This window comes from Myxocyprinus asiaticus, chromosome 6 (genome assembly GCF_019703515.2).
Source record: "Myxocyprinus asiaticus isolate MX2 ecotype Aquarium Trade chromosome 6, UBuf_Myxa_2, whole genome shotgun sequence".
NCBI classification, from domain to species: Eukaryota; Metazoa; Chordata; class Actinopteri; order Cypriniformes; family Catostomidae; genus Myxocyprinus; species Myxocyprinus asiaticus.
Genome location: NC_059349.1, coordinates 21506380 through 21523245, shown reverse-complemented (window position 1 = coordinate 21523245; position 16866 = coordinate 21506380). Strand labels below are relative to the sequence as shown.

General features: G+C 40.8%; 1 protein-coding gene across 5 annotated transcripts in view; it reads right to left on the bottom strand.

Annotated features, from left to right (window-relative positions):
- Positions 1-16866, bottom strand: part of LOC127441883 (rho guanine nucleotide exchange factor 4-like) — a 142005-nt gene that overhangs the window by 112094 nt on the left and 13045 nt on the right. The window contains exon 1 of one of the 5 annotated variants that reach the window (XM_051699420.1): positions 13103-13193. The exons of the other annotated variants lie outside the window; for them this stretch is intronic. Within the exon in view, the coding sequence (XP_051555380.1) occupies positions 13103-13141 (39 nt within the window). The 5' untranslated portion in view covers positions 13142-13193. Of the gene's footprint in view, positions 1-13102; positions 13194-16866 lie in introns of those variants that run through there. 5 annotated transcript variants of the gene reach the window in all.

Sequence of the window (16866 nt, the reverse complement as noted above, 5' to 3'; positions counted from 1 at the left end):
GATGCTGCACACTTGTTTTGGTTGAGGAGAGTCCCCTGTTCACTGTGTAAATCGCTTTGAGTGTAGTGTCAGAAAAGCACCATATAAATGTAATGTTCATTCATTCACATGTATTAAAAGCCATAAAACTGTCATTTTGATTTCACTGGTCTTGTGACGAGGAGGAGGGTGTGGCCGGGCCGTGACAACGCATGCCCGGTGCTGAAATGTCGTAATCAGCTGGGAGGGGGATAAAGAAGAGCCGGGAGCACCAGTTCGGGAGAGAGAGAGACACATGCGGCTGCTGTGTGTTTATGTTTAAGTACTTTTATGTCATTAAAGTTATGTTGACTGTTCTGCCGGTTCCCGCCTTCTCCTTGCCCATCCTTACCCGTTACATTGGTGCCGAAACCCAGGAAGGAGGAGGGATGCCCTTTCTGAGAGCCCTCGCTGCTGTCGTCTGCCAGGAGGCGGAGGAGCCAGCTGCCGTCTGCCAGGAGGCGATATCCAGTGCCATCGCCCAGCTGGCCGAGGACCAGGCAACAGTGTGTCCGGGGACCAGTAAGCCACATTTTCTCTCTCTCTCATCTTTCTCTGTCTCTCCCCCTCGCTCTTTCCCTCTCCCCTCTCCCTCCCCTCATCTCTCCCAGGGCTCCAGAGAGGCGGGGAAGACCTGCCGGCAGAAGGACAGCCGGAAGGGCAACACCTCCCCTCCAGGAAGGGAGGGGAGTACGTCATGACGGAGGTCTCCCCGGCCTGAATCGGGCAGCAGAGGAATGTGACGAGGAGTAGGGCGTGGGCGGGCCATGACGACACACGCCCGGCATTGAATTGTTGTAATCAGCTGGGAGGGGGATAAAGACGAGCCAGAGCACCAGTTTGGAAGAGGAAGAGGCACATGCAGCTGCTGTGTGTGTGTGTGTTTATGTTTCTTTAAGTTCTTTTATGTCATTAAAGTTATGTTGAATGTTCTGCTAGTTCCCGCTTCCTCCTTGCCCATCCCTTACCCCGTTACAGGTCTTTAACACAAAATACAATAAAGGAATGAAAGTAGGGATGCACCGATACCACTTTTTCACTTCCGATTCCGATATCGGAAATCTCAGTATCGGCCGATACCGATCCCGATCCGATACCAGTGTTGTTTTTTTGCATAATCAGTTTAGAATATCTTTACCTTATTGTGTGGAACTAATTGGGTGTACTCTTTAATAAGTAAAGAAACACAAACCTCTAACTACACACTATTTCAATATGAGTTCTGATTATACGCACCTGCATATCATTAGTGGCTAATCAAGAACTGCATATATACCCCGCTTTCACACACACTCGTTGTCTGTTCTCATCGATAGTATCTCTGAGACTCCACACCTTTCTACTATGTCAAACATACCTGTGTCTTCATTATTGCCTGCAAGTGTCATGTGAGTTATCTGTTCATCGTGTCTATACCCTGTCTGGATATTACTCACCAGGGGCCAGTTGCACCAGCTATACGTACGTTACAACTTAGCCTAGTTGTGGCGTAAATGGGCACTAAATCACAATTTACGCACTAAATATTTCAGCGTTGCACCATTAAACTTAGGTAGAATGTAACCCTACATATAAACTAAATATTTACGATACCCGATCCATTTAAAAACGTCAGTATCGGAGCCGATACCGATCCAGGTATCGGATCGGTGTATCCCTAAATTAAATCTGAATAAACTTCCAAATCGAATACTTCTCAAATCATAAATGATCAAACAACACACTCTGAGTTCAGCCAAAATCGATGACCCCAAATAGAACAAAGGAGGTGAGAGTAAAACAAGATCCTTTATAAATCTGTTCCCATGCAGAGGAGAAGATCAGTTTGCATCGCTGGCATTATCTTACTGCTCCATTTAAATAAATCTGCTTTGCTCTGAACAAAACAAAGAGTGGGGAGAACACGGGGTATCTGTTCCACAAACCCACAAGCCAACAGCACCTGTACCAACAGCTCTGAATAACAAGTGCAATTCTACTAAACAATTAAGCTGTTTGTGAGCTGTATGAGGAATCTAAAGTTGATAGAGACTTGTCCCTGCATGCTTTTTGTTCTTTACTGTCAGCCTATATGTGTGGTAGACCGTGGATGATGTGACTATGTTACAGGAAGGCAAGGGTGCAGTGAGTGAGTAGAAGGGCACACTTTCTTAAAATCTTGGCATTATTCTAGCTTTGCCATTGTTGCCATGGCAGGAGTGTTATAAAATTCTTTGGAAATACGACATGTGCTATTCTTGTGGAATAAGTGAGTCTGACAGACATGTACTTATTTGAGGAAGGCCTCTAGGCTTTCTAGAAAATTTACGTGTCATTTACTGAAAGAGCAAACCAAAAAAAGGGAACTTGCAAATAATCATTACATAAATATTCAATAACTGGTAAAGGGCATCACAAGAGAGAAAGAGTGTGTATCTGAGATTAAGTGAATGTTAATGGGTCATGGGGCCTCTAGTAAAATTAGGCCAGAAACATACTCTACACAAGTCAGCAAACGCAGACACGAATGCTTGGCCAACGCATTGCAAGCCTGTAGACCCTTTTATGTACATTTTTGTGTGGTGGTAACAAACTTCAATACTCAAGGGGGCGATGTTTTGTTATCCCCGGAAATGTTATTACTCAGGTAGCTAGCAAATTAGCTAGCTATGATGTTGGCAGTTGAGGAGTGTATGCTATTGTATTTCCTGATTAGGCAAAAGGAGAAAGGCATCATAGAAGGTGTTGTGCATGGCCATTGATTCCGTAAGATTCTCTTCAAACTATTGCTCCATTTAAATTACAGTTGTTGACCTTAAAGAGAAAACTGACCGTAGAAGACTAGTGCTCACTATAGAGCCCTCTGCGCCAACACTGAGATTGCAACTCGGACCAACGTGATTCAGTACCGATGTTGCTTCCGAAAGTTCATGTACACTGAAATACCTGCGTGAAATTGGCCCCCCACCCAACGCAAAACATCGGCAAAATAGTCTCAATTGTTTGTGCTCCGTTTGTGCTGGTTTGTGCTGTAAAAATTTTCGTTTGTGCTGCTTCGGTTTTTTAGATATTAAAATAATATTTATAGGTCATTCTGAGGTCACTCAGCACCCCCACATGCTCCAAATTCACCCAAAATAGTCTCAATCGTTTGTGCTTCGTTTGTGCTGGTTTGTGCCAGTAAAAGTTTCGTTTGTGCTGCTTCGGTTTTTAAAATATTAGACATTGAATTATAGGCGATGACGTGACCAGCCCCCCCACATGCTCCAAATTCACCCAAAATAGTCTCAATCATTTGTGCTCCGTTTGTGCTGGTTTGTGCTGTAAAAAGTTTAATTTGTGCTGCTTGGATTTTTAGATATTAAAATAATATTTATAGGTCATTCTGAGGTCACTCAGCCCCCCCACATGTTCCAAATTCACCCAAAATAAGCTCAAGCATTTGTGCTTTGTTTGTGCTGGTTTGTGCCAGTAAAAGTTTCGTTTGTGCTGCTTCGGATTTTTAAATATTAGACATTGAATTGTCTATGTATTATAATAAAATAAAATAATACATAATATACTATATATATATATATATATAAATCACTTACCCCAAACCTTTGAATGGTTGTATATCATGGTTTCCATGCAAAAAAAAAAAAAAAAAAGCAGCACAACTGTTTACAACTGATAATAATAATGAATATTTCTTGAGCAGCAAATCAGCATATTAGAATGATTTCTGAAGGATCGTGAGACACCGAAGACTGAAGTAATGATACTGAAAATTCAGCTTTGATCACAAGAATAAATGACAGTTTACTATATATTCAGATAGAAAACAACTGTTTTACATTGGAATAATATTTCACAATATTACTGTTTTACTGTATTTTTGATCCAATAAATGCAGCCTTGGTGAGCAGAAGAGACTTCTTTCAGAAACATTAAAAAATCTTAATGTTTTCAAACTTTTGACTAGTACTATATATATATATATATATATATATATATATATATATATATATATATATATATATATATGTATGTGGAAACTCGTGACTCAATGAATTAAGAATGAAGCCAAAATGATTTTACTTTTGAAACTTAATTACTGTGTACTGTCGAACATCAATGATTGTTATCGATGATTTATCACGTGTCCAGATGCCAGGCTTAAAATTGTGTATTCCCTTTTTTGTGTTTTAGAGAACTTGTTGTTGTATTTAACCGTTCCAGGCATGAATTCAATCCATTTCTGAAATGGAACTTCAAGATCAAAAGTCCAGCAATCTTTTGGTCTGGGTGAAAGGGACCCTCTGTCATCACTACTGCCATTTGTTTCATGATCACATTCATGAGTAAACCCTAAAGCAGTCCAGATGTTGTGTCTATTTAATTTAACAAAAGTGTATAGAGCCTTTGCAGTGATCTTGTTTTCTAGCTGCTTACTAAGCTCTGTCCAGATGCTCTGATTAGGAGTAGCTATGTTGCCATTTTGGACTATGGCCTCTTTAGATGAACACAGGACAGTGAAAATGGAATCTCTGTCGACTGCTGGTTTCTTGGGCATCTGGCATAAGCAAAACATAATTACCCACTTAAATAATCCTGACTCAAAAAATGTCATGTTCGGTTTAAACTTATTTGTATGTATTACTGTATTGGTCTGAATATAAGGATAATATAATATAGTAATAATATATAAGGATAATATATCTTATATTAGGACCAATATGGTGATGTTGACCCCTAGATGCACAATGTATTCAAAAAACTAACATGGGTCACATGTGCAACTGTAATTAGCATATATTAGTATTAGCAATGAGTTTTCTGTTCAATAAACATTGACAATCTTAGCTCTCTTGAATGTTGTACCATTATTCTTGAAGTTAACAAATAATATTGTAACTGACAGTGTTAAAACATTGTACTTACATTGGCCAGAAATTTGATTTAGTAACGACTTTTGTAGTTTGATTTATATTGACTTTTTCTTTACTAACTCTACATTAATTTCCACAAGAGCATCTTGCACAGAAGTGTCACTTGCGCCAATAAAGTTTTTAATAAACACCATAGCAACTACAAAAACATTGATAAGAAGGAGTTGTATTAAAACATCATCATCCAACATTTTGGTAAGAGATTGAAATGACAAACCTGAAATAAAATGCTCATTGCTCATAAATCGTACTGACTACACACAAAACAAGAGAGACCTATTTTAGAAATATATAATATAGTAGCCTAATATATAGTAATCAGAATGACCGAGACTGCTACTAATCTACATTTGATTTTTGTGACCATTAATTGATCTATTTTATTCTGTCAGTATTGTATTCAATAAATATCAGCATTTATAATTCGCCTGTAATTCAATGTCTAATATTTTAAAAACCGAAGCAGCACAAACGAAACTTTTACTGGCACAAACCAGCACAAACGATGCACAAACAAACAAGATATTTTGGGTGAATTTGGAGCATGTGGAAGGGCTGAGTAACCTCAGAATGACCTATAAATATTATTTTAATATCTAAAAATCCGAAGCAGCACAAACGAAAAATTTTACAGCACAAACCAGCACAAACGAAGCACAAACGATTGAGACTATTTTGGGTGAATTTGGAGCATGTGGGGGGGCTGAGTGACCTCAGAATGACCTATAAATATTATTTTAATATCTAAAAAACCGAAGTAGCACAAATGAAAATTTTTACAGCACAAACCAGCACAAACGGAGCACAAACGATTGAGACTATTTTGCTGACGTTTTGCGTTGGGTGGGGGGCCAACTTCACGCCGGTCACTGAAATTGACCCCACTCGGCAGAATTACTGACAAGCACCATTCCTTATCAGAAATTTTTGCATCAATTCAAGCGTGAACACATTTCCCTCTAGCGCTATAGCTTTGGGCAAGCAGCTTCCAAGACACAGGTTCTGGTCCTGTGGGAACTAGTAAGTAACTGTGGTGAGACAATGGTAAGAACAATGGTGAGACAGATTGGGATGTTGCATTTTAGCTCTAAAATTAAATTTTTACTCAAACCAAAAGTTTAGGGTCGGGGCTTGGGTTAGGGTGTAGAGTAATGAATAAATTATGAATTGCTGTTGAGTGTATTTATATTTATTGATTCAAACAGAAAGCACAACAGAGAAAAACACAACATATACACACCGAATCAACATTTAACTTTTAACACTCATTAACATCCCTCCCCAAACACCAACCTATCATTTAAAACTAATAATCAACTCACTTTTGGAATCACTCTGTGGGAAATTGGAGCTCAAATGTGCCCATACGTTCAACAACACTTCCAGCTTCAGCCACTTGGGGCAGTGATCCGATGTTTGATAAGCACAGATTGGTTTCATCAGCCAAAGTTTTGACCTTCTGTTGCCGAATTTACTGTCTGCTCATGCTTGCAAACTTTGGAATGCAACAACGCAGGTAATCGAGCTTGCGGTCAATAGTCAGAAGCGTTGGCACTAACATACTTGTGTATTACAGACACAGAAAGCAAGATAAGACAAAGAAACAAGATTAGAAATGGGATTTCTGGAAACACTCAAAGGTTGCTCCCGGTAATGTCTGAAAACACATTCCTTTCTTGCTGGCATGGTGTACAGAACAACTAAAAACCATGGTATGGTAACTTGATGTTATATATATATTTAAATGTATAGGTCTTATTAATGTTCACGTTAGCACGTTATCTCATATTACCATATATAGGCTACGTAATAGTTAATGTTTTTATTTTTTATTTTTTATTATTTGTGTACTATAATGTGCTTTTCTGTGTATAGTGAAATTGTTTTCCTACTAAGAAATATAAATAATTTGATACCATGAGAAAAAGGCACCACCGACAGCAGTAAAAGGCACACAAAAAAGACATTTGATATAATTACGGGACACAATTGTCCAGCATCTGCAAAGTGCATCAAAAACTAGCACAGTTACCACACCTGGAGTCACAAGTTCGAATCCAGGGTGTGCTGAGTGACTTTCTAAGCAACCAATTGGCCCGTTTGCTAGGGTGGGTAAAGTCACGTTGGGTTAACCTCCTCGTGGTTGCTATAATGTGGTTCTCGCTCTCGGTGGGGCACGTGGTGAGTTGTGCGTGGATGCCGCGGAGAACAGCGTGGGCCTCCACATGCTAGGTCTCCGCGGTAACGCACAAAACAAGCCACGTGATAAGATGCGCGGATTAACGGTCTCAGACACAGAGGCAACTGAGATTCGTCCTCTGCCATCCGGATTGAGGCGAGTCACTACGCCACCACCTAGTGCGCATTGGGAATTAGGCATGCCATAATAGGTGCAATAACATGCAGTATTAGTAGTTTAATTGCATAAGTTAAATTTAAATGTATGTATGTATGTATGTATGTATGTGTATATATATATATATATATATATATATATATATATATATATATATATATATATATATATATATATATATATATACATATATATACACACAGTACTGTGCAAAAGTTTTAGGCACTTGTGAAAAATGTTGCATAGTGAGGATGTCTTCAAAAATAATGCCATAAATAGTTTTCATTAATCAATTAACATCATACAAAGTCCAGTAAATATAAACAATCTAAATCAATATTTGGTGTGGCCACCTTTGCCTTTAAAACAGCCCTAATTCTCCTAGGTACACCTGGACACAGTTGGTTGTTGGTAGATAGGATGTTCCAAGCTTCTTGTAGAATTCACCGCAGTTCTTCTATCTATTTAGGCTGTCTCTTTATGTAATATCAGACTGACCCGATGTTCAGTGGGGCACTCTGTGGGGGCAATGCCATCTCTTGCAGAGTGCCCTGTTCTTCTATTCTAATCTTTTCTATTTGCAAAAGTAATGTTTAGGAGTCTAAAATGTATTTTTCCTATTGAAACATTAATGTTACATTAACAATTTGAAGATACAAATAACCATCTTAAGACAAATGTTTTTGTGAAACATCTTAAGTGCCTAAAACTTTTGCACAATACTGTATATATATATATATATATATATATATATATATATATATATATATATATATATATATACACACAGGTTTAGCAGGGAAATAAATTAACAGCGCAAATTATGGTTACTTCAGCATCAGCATTAGACGCTGGAAATGTCCCACCCCTTACTGAAATAGAAAATATGATTGGTTAGCAAATATCCAATCGCGTCTGAAATGAACATTCTGATTGGTGGATCAGCTTAGTCAGACTGTCTGCCAGAACCATCATTTGCACTCCCGCCTCACGCTGCTCCGTGCGCATTAAGAGAGAATCACTGTACACTTTTTAAAATAATAATAATAATAATAAACACAATTCACTCAACAGTGCTGCATCATCGTGTTATTAGATTGAAGAATTTCCGGGTCAAAAGCCTACTCGTTGTACTGGCAGCCATATGTATCATCTATTATTTTAGGTGGGCATACGCAAAATCCTAAGAAAGATAGGTGGGCATATGGTGCATGCCTGCATATGCCCTAGACTACACTACTGCTGTTAGGGTATATACAGCACGCATTTGTGCGCAAGTGTTTGGTCAGCTCACATGGTGGTAAGGAGAGAAAGAGAATGAAAAAATAATATCTCAAACGACTAGACTTTTGGACACAAGACAAGAGGTCTGGAACACATAAAGTGCCGCTCTCATGCTTGCATAGTGTTGCAGGACTGCCAATAAGAACAGAGGGTCAGGGGACCTATGAAAAGCTTGCATAACTTCAGATGGGGGCTGATATATTTGAGATGCAACAGAAAAGTTCAGGAAATTACTTGAATTCCTGACATTAAACCACAATCTGTACAGATTAGCACCAGTATTTACTTTCTGATATGTAGATGTATGAATGAAAACTAATGTCTAATTCAGCACTTATAGAAAGACAATGAGGACACATTGCTCTGGAAAAGAGGTCAAACGGCAGTGAAGCTGTCCTTGCTCTCCATCCATGACACAGGCTGCTGCCCAGCCTTGTGGTCAAGATAAAGATCTGCAAGGAGGGGCAATCCTGACATGGCCAATCAGCCTTTTCGGCTTTCTGTACCCACAAAAGAGCTACTAGCTTCTGGCAAAGTCATGTTCTATAGCTACTCTATGTGCGCTCTCAAACAAACGAACCAGCATGGACCGGAGAAGCTAAAATACTTCAGCCTCAGATCCTGGCTGGGAAAGCCTCCACCCTGCAATTTTGAGACTAGAAGAATGCTCGGGCAGGATTGTGGATACTATGGACACTATTTAGAATTTGGTACTATTCATCTCCAGTTTCCACAGAAGCTAAGGCGCAACTGGAAGGATTTTTTCTACTGACCCATCATATTTTTAATAGCTTGGTCAACATTTTCACTGGCCCCACTACAAAAATTATACATTTTATTTTTCAGCAATGTATTTTTAGATATTTCAGAAAAATATTTTTCATTTTTCATAAAATGCTAAATTTTCTTAACAATTTTACCAGGTTTTAAATATAAACAAGATAGGTCCAGTTTGAGTGATGCTTGATGTGGCAAAATTTACTGCCACAATGTCCCACAATGTCCCAAAAACCTCAATACATTTCCACAAGTCAAAAGAGCCCACCCCCATCTCTATGACATCCTGGTTCAGAGATATGGCTGGGTCCTGTTGCTATACAGTTGCTAGAGTGTTTGGGTGGTTGCTAGGGCATGGCAAGGCAGTTGCAAGGGTGACACTTAAAGGCTGCTTCCTAGCCCGAGTCAAATGAGCCCACCTAAGTCTCTATGAAATTCAGATTTGGAGATACGATAACGGTGATCACTTTGCAATGTTAAGTGTATGGGATTTTTTTTGCCCGATTAGGGATTTTGGTAAATCCCTAAACAAAATTCAGCGCAATAGTAATAGTGTTGCCTTGCTAAAGCTACACATTCAAAAACACATTTTTGCTGGACAATGATGGCATACAATGCAAAACATGACTGTTTTGTAGTTTTCAGCCCATTCTAACTGACGCTTGTAATACTATCATCATTCTCACAATTTTAACAAAACTCCATCTATGTCAGCCAGCTAGATAACGTTACTTTGGTTCAAAACATCAAATAAAACTTAATGTTTAAGTTTACAAGGCATAACAACATGTAGTGTCAATGCAGCTCTGGCCCAATAAGTCAAGTGACAGTTCTGTCAAATGACCCAAAACTCTCTCACACTAGCCTCAGCCCAGCAGACTATATTTCTGAGCCCTAGAAGCTGTTTCCCCCTTTCGCCAGGGAAAAGAATGGTTAACAGTTGGCAACAAGAAGACTAGTGGCTTTTGTGAGCAAACTTTTATGCAAAACCTGATGGACTGTTACAGTAAATCAAGCCCACTCAAAGGCTATTCTTCTTGTAGTGAAAGTGTCAGAAATAGCCGGGGGCTGAAGAGATGGCATGCAGTACAGGGCGAGACTCCACAGTTCTTTTCCTCTGGGACAGATGAAACACATTCAAGAGCCCCACACAATACTGAAACAACACCACGCCTTGTTTGTTATTCTGAACCCCAGTCTTAACAGCACATTTATAATTGACAATGTGCAAGCAAGGAAAGAAAAAATGATATCAATGATAAGAACAGCAACAGCTGTTTCATGATGGGCACTAACAGCTGCAGGATGCTGCTGTACCTGACACTGCAACAATTCCATCAGCATGAGCGAACACACATTTTCCAGTGCAGTTCATTTCTCTGTTGAAAAAAACGTATCAGCAGCATATGTTGTGTTTTGGTTGCTGGTCCCCAAACTATCCAGCTACTTCTCAAAAGAGAGGAGAAAACAGATATGTTAAGAGTAGTTTTGTACTAATGTATAAAAAAAAATTATGAAAATGTATGAATTAAAGTCAGTTCAGTTCTCCCCATTCTTTCTTTATGTTCATGCAAGTGCCAGCATTTATTATCATGTTTTACTCTCAAACTATCTGACCATGTCAATAAACACTTATGTAGTTGTACCTGATGTCATGCTAAATCAATGTTACAGGCTATATAAAACCCCTAGTTTGCTATGGCTAGATGGTGGTGGTGGCCTTTGCTTCTTTGTTTGACTGCCTTATAACTCTGCACTCAGTATAAAATAGACTTTAATAGGCACATCGGATTAGTCTAAAACTAAGGGGCTCCATCAGGACATCCCAGCAAGTCATAAACAAATAAAGAATGCTTCAGCACAACTAGTCCAACAGGAAGTATAGGAAATGAGTTACGAGGACAAACAACAAATCAATATTTTTAAAGCATAATATTGGGTGAATATACAATAACCTTTTATTACATGCCCAGGTCATATTTCACCTCAAGATCAAACTTAAGAAATAAGATATAATATTTCCCTTACAGAAACGTTTAGGACCATTCAAATGTTTTGCAGAGTGACAATTTACTGTAATGCAAACAATCTCAAGCAATCTTAATGATAAATTATTTAAATGGTAAAGTATACATCATGGTGGTATCGGTTGAACAGCCTTTATTTATGCTGATTTAAATAGAATAAAATCATTGCATTACAGTATTTTCTTTACTGTAATTTAGTAAAATAATTACTGTACAACAGCAATGAGAACCTAATGAATATCATCATTGAGAACAATGAGAAATACAAAAAAAATCTCCAAAGTAAAACATCCAGACACATTACAGTAATAAGGATTTAGGGAGGAATGTGCTTAATTGTCATGAAAATAATGTTGCAATGGAAAAAAAACAATAATCCTAAAAATAGGCTTTTTTTTTATTAATTAATTATGTTTGGTTTTGGTTGGGTTTTTGGGGTAAAATGTGACCTGGACATGTTTTCATGAGATTCTCCCATTTATTCTCTAAAGCTGCTTTGAAATAATGTGCATTGTGTAAAGTGCTATCCATAAAGACCCTGTTTCCACCTGGTATAAAGATGTGTTTCAGGTGATCCGTTCACATGTGGTAAGCCTTAAATACAGGTCTAAACAGGGTCTAAAATGTTTTGTGATCAGATCACATAAACCACATACGAATGTGGTCAAAAACACGTGACCACATCGTATTTGAGGAGTAAACTTCAATCTGTCCTGTATGTGTTCTGGCAGCAGTGAAGCACCACCCCTCACCTGTCAATCACTAAAACAAGAGTTTAAACTTTGCCGGTTACGAGCAGCTTTAAAAGGAAATAACCTTCAGATCAGAAAATTTAAAAAAGTGGATACATACACAGTCATGAGAGCTTCACAGATCTTATTTAGTGTGTCTGATGTCATTAAATTTCAACCACATCTGGGAGAAACAGTGTGCCGTTTATTTATTTATTTTTTGTTTGTTTGGTTTTTTTTTACTTTGCTGTGCTTTAATATCATGCAGTAACACACTGGCATAGTGATTTATGTCGTCGTGAAACAGAGACCCTCCTCTCCAAATCCAGTCACAAGTGGTCACAGGAGACCCTTGCATTTAAGCGACCAGGTGTAAATAGCTATGTGTCTAACCTGACCACATGTGATCAAATCACCCAAAATGCATCTTCTACTAATAACGACATATACATGACTCTTGGAGCTCAAATATACACAATTCACATACACAAAATGAGTTCAAAAGGTCAGCACTGTGTAATGAACTGAGTCATGGAATTTTTGACATTTTTACAAGCTTCACATCTACAGTAAACAAGGGAGTTTTACTAAGAAATCCCTCCAAATATGAAATACTTTTTAAAACTAACAAATTCTTGACTTGACTCAACCATAGGAAACTGAACACAATTGTAAAAACAGATCTATCGGTGATGTATTATTACATCATAAAGCTAAAACAAATAAATCATCAATCTAACACAAAACACATGTTGGCGCCACCATTACAGCGTGGTGTAAAATAACATGACTGAACAAAGCACAACGTGCTGGACTCCTTATACAGGTGCTGTAGAGAACAAAGTGGACACCAATGAGACATTTAAAAGTATAAGAAACAGAGAAACATGGCCTTATGATCACCTCAAACTCTAAAAGAGAAGTTAATTGTTTGCTAAACTGACTTGTTGCCTGCAGCAAAAATTTTAATCTATAGAGGAAGCAGCTTCTCAGTCATACCTGTGCCATATCTCTGTGGTCACAGCCTCTGTTTGGCATCCTAATAGCCACTCTTCTCAGAAAGCTGATCTGAGTTCAGCCGGAATGGATCCCAGTGTCCATTCATCGCCTTGACTGCTCGTTAGGCACTGAGACTTACAGTGCACTCCAGAGCCTGTGGCTCAACCAGTGACACGAAAACAAAGGAGGAGGAAGCCTATCCCAAAACAGAGAGTGAAAGAGGGAGGGAAAAAATGAATAAAAGAAAAGGCCAGTCAGGACAGCCTGATGGCTCTAAGAAATTGAGGTCTTCTGAATAAAAAAAGAGAGCGAGAACCAATCAGAGGGTAGAGGGCTTTCCCTCCTTTTTCGCCTGAAGGGTACAAATCATTACTCAGTGCAGCCTGACAGGTAAAGTTGGTGCACACAGATGTGTTTGCATGGCAGCGTATCCTCGTGAGATTTAGGCAAACAAGCACTGTGTTTTAAAGAGATAAAACAGGCCAGGTGGACAATAGAGGAAGGAGTTGAAAACCGCTTTTTTCAGACAAAAGAGGCAGGTTCTGTGTTACTTGACTTGGCTCAATTATTTTAAGCAATTATGAGAGGAAGGAAGCATAATTTCCCATTGAAAAGGCCAATTACATTTATCTGATAAAGACAAAGTCATTAACCACGGAACAGCATTCATAACTGAAGTCTGCTGGCAAACTACGCATTCCACCTGTGCAGGTTTTAACGCTTCGAGGCAAAAGGAAATAAATAAACAGCTTTCAGGGCAATTCTGGCACACCTCCTGCAGTCCTTCGTCAGAGGCAACCGCCGTCAAAGAAGAGTGTGCGTGAGAAGTCGATTTATCCAAAAGGAGGGGATTATGAAAAGAAAAGAAAGTACGTCCAGATCTCTTTGTTTGGAGCATAACGAACACCCTTGAATAATTATCTCTCTCTTTGTGGTACATGGTAATGAGGAGCTCTTTTCTGATGCCTGGCTGATTAACAGATCACGTAAAATGCAACACTGAACTTCAAATGTACAGACAAAACACACTGCCGTTCCAGCTAATCCTCAGATAAAAGAATCGACTATTGAGAAATAATACATCGACTGCCAACTCTCTGTAGCTCCTCTTTTCTCATCAGGCTATGTTTTGTTTCCAGCGAGTTGTGGTTCCCAGACAGTTTTAGTGAGTACAGTAGTGTTTAACCCCTGCCATTGTCTAAAGACGTCGAAAGAGAGTAATTATGGAGCTTGCCTACATAAAAACCCCAGAAATCTTTATAGATGTCTTTAGCCAGGGTGAAGTTTACCCTGGCAGTCCGTGACTATCATCCGCTCGCCACAGGAAAGCTCGCCGCAGCCAAGCCGGCAGTTTAAAGCCTGCTCTGAGGTTCAGCACTGGGTCAGGAAAAATGTGACAGGTTTTTCTTCTGGTCCACCAACTGAAGTTCGAACATGGCAATATTGGGATTTTAGAAAATTAGGGACAATTATTACAGCTAATCTGGCCATTTATGACTACGATGCAGCACTGCTTGCATGTTTGTGGTGTATTTGGCATTATAACTCATGCTTACAGCTTGAAAGCCTGTAAGGTACAGCCCTTCAAAGAAAATGCTTCAGAGTAGTATGTGACCAAAATCCGAGGATATGTCTTGAGGCCTTGAGGAACACAATGGTACGTAATGTAATATGCATGTAAATACTTTGTACTATATACACTATATAAACACAGTGCTATAGCTCATGTGCTGACTTTCATAAAAGTTTCTACTTATTAAAAAATGTGTAGGAACTAGTTATAGTACAGTATGTACATACACAAATATACAAGCATCTATTTATGCAAATTAAAATCCCTGAGCAAAGGCTTTACTCATTAAAAACATTCATCTCAGAGACACCTCTATTACTCACAGGCAGTGTTGGGGGTAACGCAAAAAGTGTGGTACATACTCAGATTACTTTTTCGAGTAACGAGAAAAGTAACGCAATATTTTTTATTTTAGACCATAATATCTGAGTTCCCTATCTGTCACTCACTCGAAGTTGTGTCGATGTAGTGACACTAGGGGTCACTCTTGGGAGCCCCAAACACCTCTGCTTTTTTGAAGAAAGGCGAATATGGCGAATTTGTATGCCACTCCCCCGGACATATGGGTATAAAAGGAGCTGGTATGGAACCACTCATTCAGATTTTCTCTTCGGAGCCAAGCGGTTCTATTCATCGAAGCTGAATTCATCCGCGAAGTTCATTCACCTCATCTGCTGGACTCTACCACGCATTTCAGCGGCTCCTCCCCCTCTGCACCCATGGAGTGCAGAGAACGCCCCTGGGCGCTTTGGCAGAAACAACTAAAAGAGTATATTCTAAAAAGAGTATAATTTCTTTCTAAAAGAGCGCCACACACAGAACATCTTTTTAAAGATGCCTTTCGATGCCTTTCCATTTGTGTGTAATTCCTTGTTGCGGTCGTTATCTCTCCACTTCTGACGGCCTTCTGTCTGGGCACTGCCCACGTGGAGACATCATTCGTGGATGGGTCTTGTCCTCATTGCGAGAACATGACCATGGCAACGTTGCGATCGCGGCTTGCATTCGTAAGAAAGCAAGCCACCCCAGTGGCTCCTCGGTCCTTCTACCTACTGGTATGAGGCCATGCCGGTTTGCACTGGGGGTGATTTGGGGACCTCAATGGGACCACCTCCGCCGGGTATCCCCCCACGGATCTCCCATTCCCCAGCACGCTCGCTTGCCCCAGTCGGGTGCCCAGACGAGATCACCGGCTCGTCTCAGGGCTCGTCCCAACCTCGTTCGGAGCCCGGAAAGAAGACGAGTTATCGAGCGCAGCATCGGAGAGTGGGCTCGTCCAGTCGGACACAGAGGCTTCGACTGGGCTTCCTCCTTCGGGAATGGTCGCCCAGTCTCAGGCCGATGCAGAAATGATGGACATGCTTTCCCAGGCGGCCGAGAGTGTCGGGCTAGAGTGGAACCCTCCACTCTCCCCTGAACCCTCACGGCTCGATGATTGGTTCTTGGGCTCGGGGCACTGCCCACGGCCACGCCCCGCCCCCGTTCCTTTCTTCCCGGAAGTGCATGAGGAGCTGACAAGATCGTGGGAGGCACCTTTTACTGCCCGGTCCCTCGCTCTCGCTACCCTCAATGGCGGAGCGGCCAGGGTGTATTCGGTGATCCCCCAGGTGGATAAGGTGCTCGCGGTGCACTTGTGTCCGCAGAGCGCCGCCACCTGGCGTGGGCACCCGAAACTCCCATCCAGGGCCTGTAGGTTTACAATGTCCCTGACGGCTAAGGCCTACGGTGCCGCTGGACAAGCCACCTCCGCCCTGCATGCCATGGCTCTCCTGCAAGTACACCAAGCCAAGGTGCTAAAAGAACCGCACGAGGGTAGTTCTGACCCGGGATTGATGCAGGAACTGCGCTCGGTGACCGACCTTGCTCTCTGGGCGATGAAGGTCATGGTGCGGCCTCTCGGGCAGGCGATGTCCACCCTGGTGGTCCAGGAGCGCCACCTTTGGCTCAACTTGGTTGAGATGCGAGAGGCTGACAAGGCACAGTTCCTTGATGCCCCCATCTCCCAGGTTGGCCTATTCGGCAACACCGTCGAGGACTTTGCCCAGCAGTTCTCAGCGGAGAAGCAGCAGACGGAGGCCATGCAACACATTCTGCCCCGGCGCGGCTCAAGACCCCGCACCCCGTCTGCTCATCACCAAGGGCGTACTCCTGCAACAGCAAAACAGGCTCCGCCGCAGCCCGCCCCCGTGGC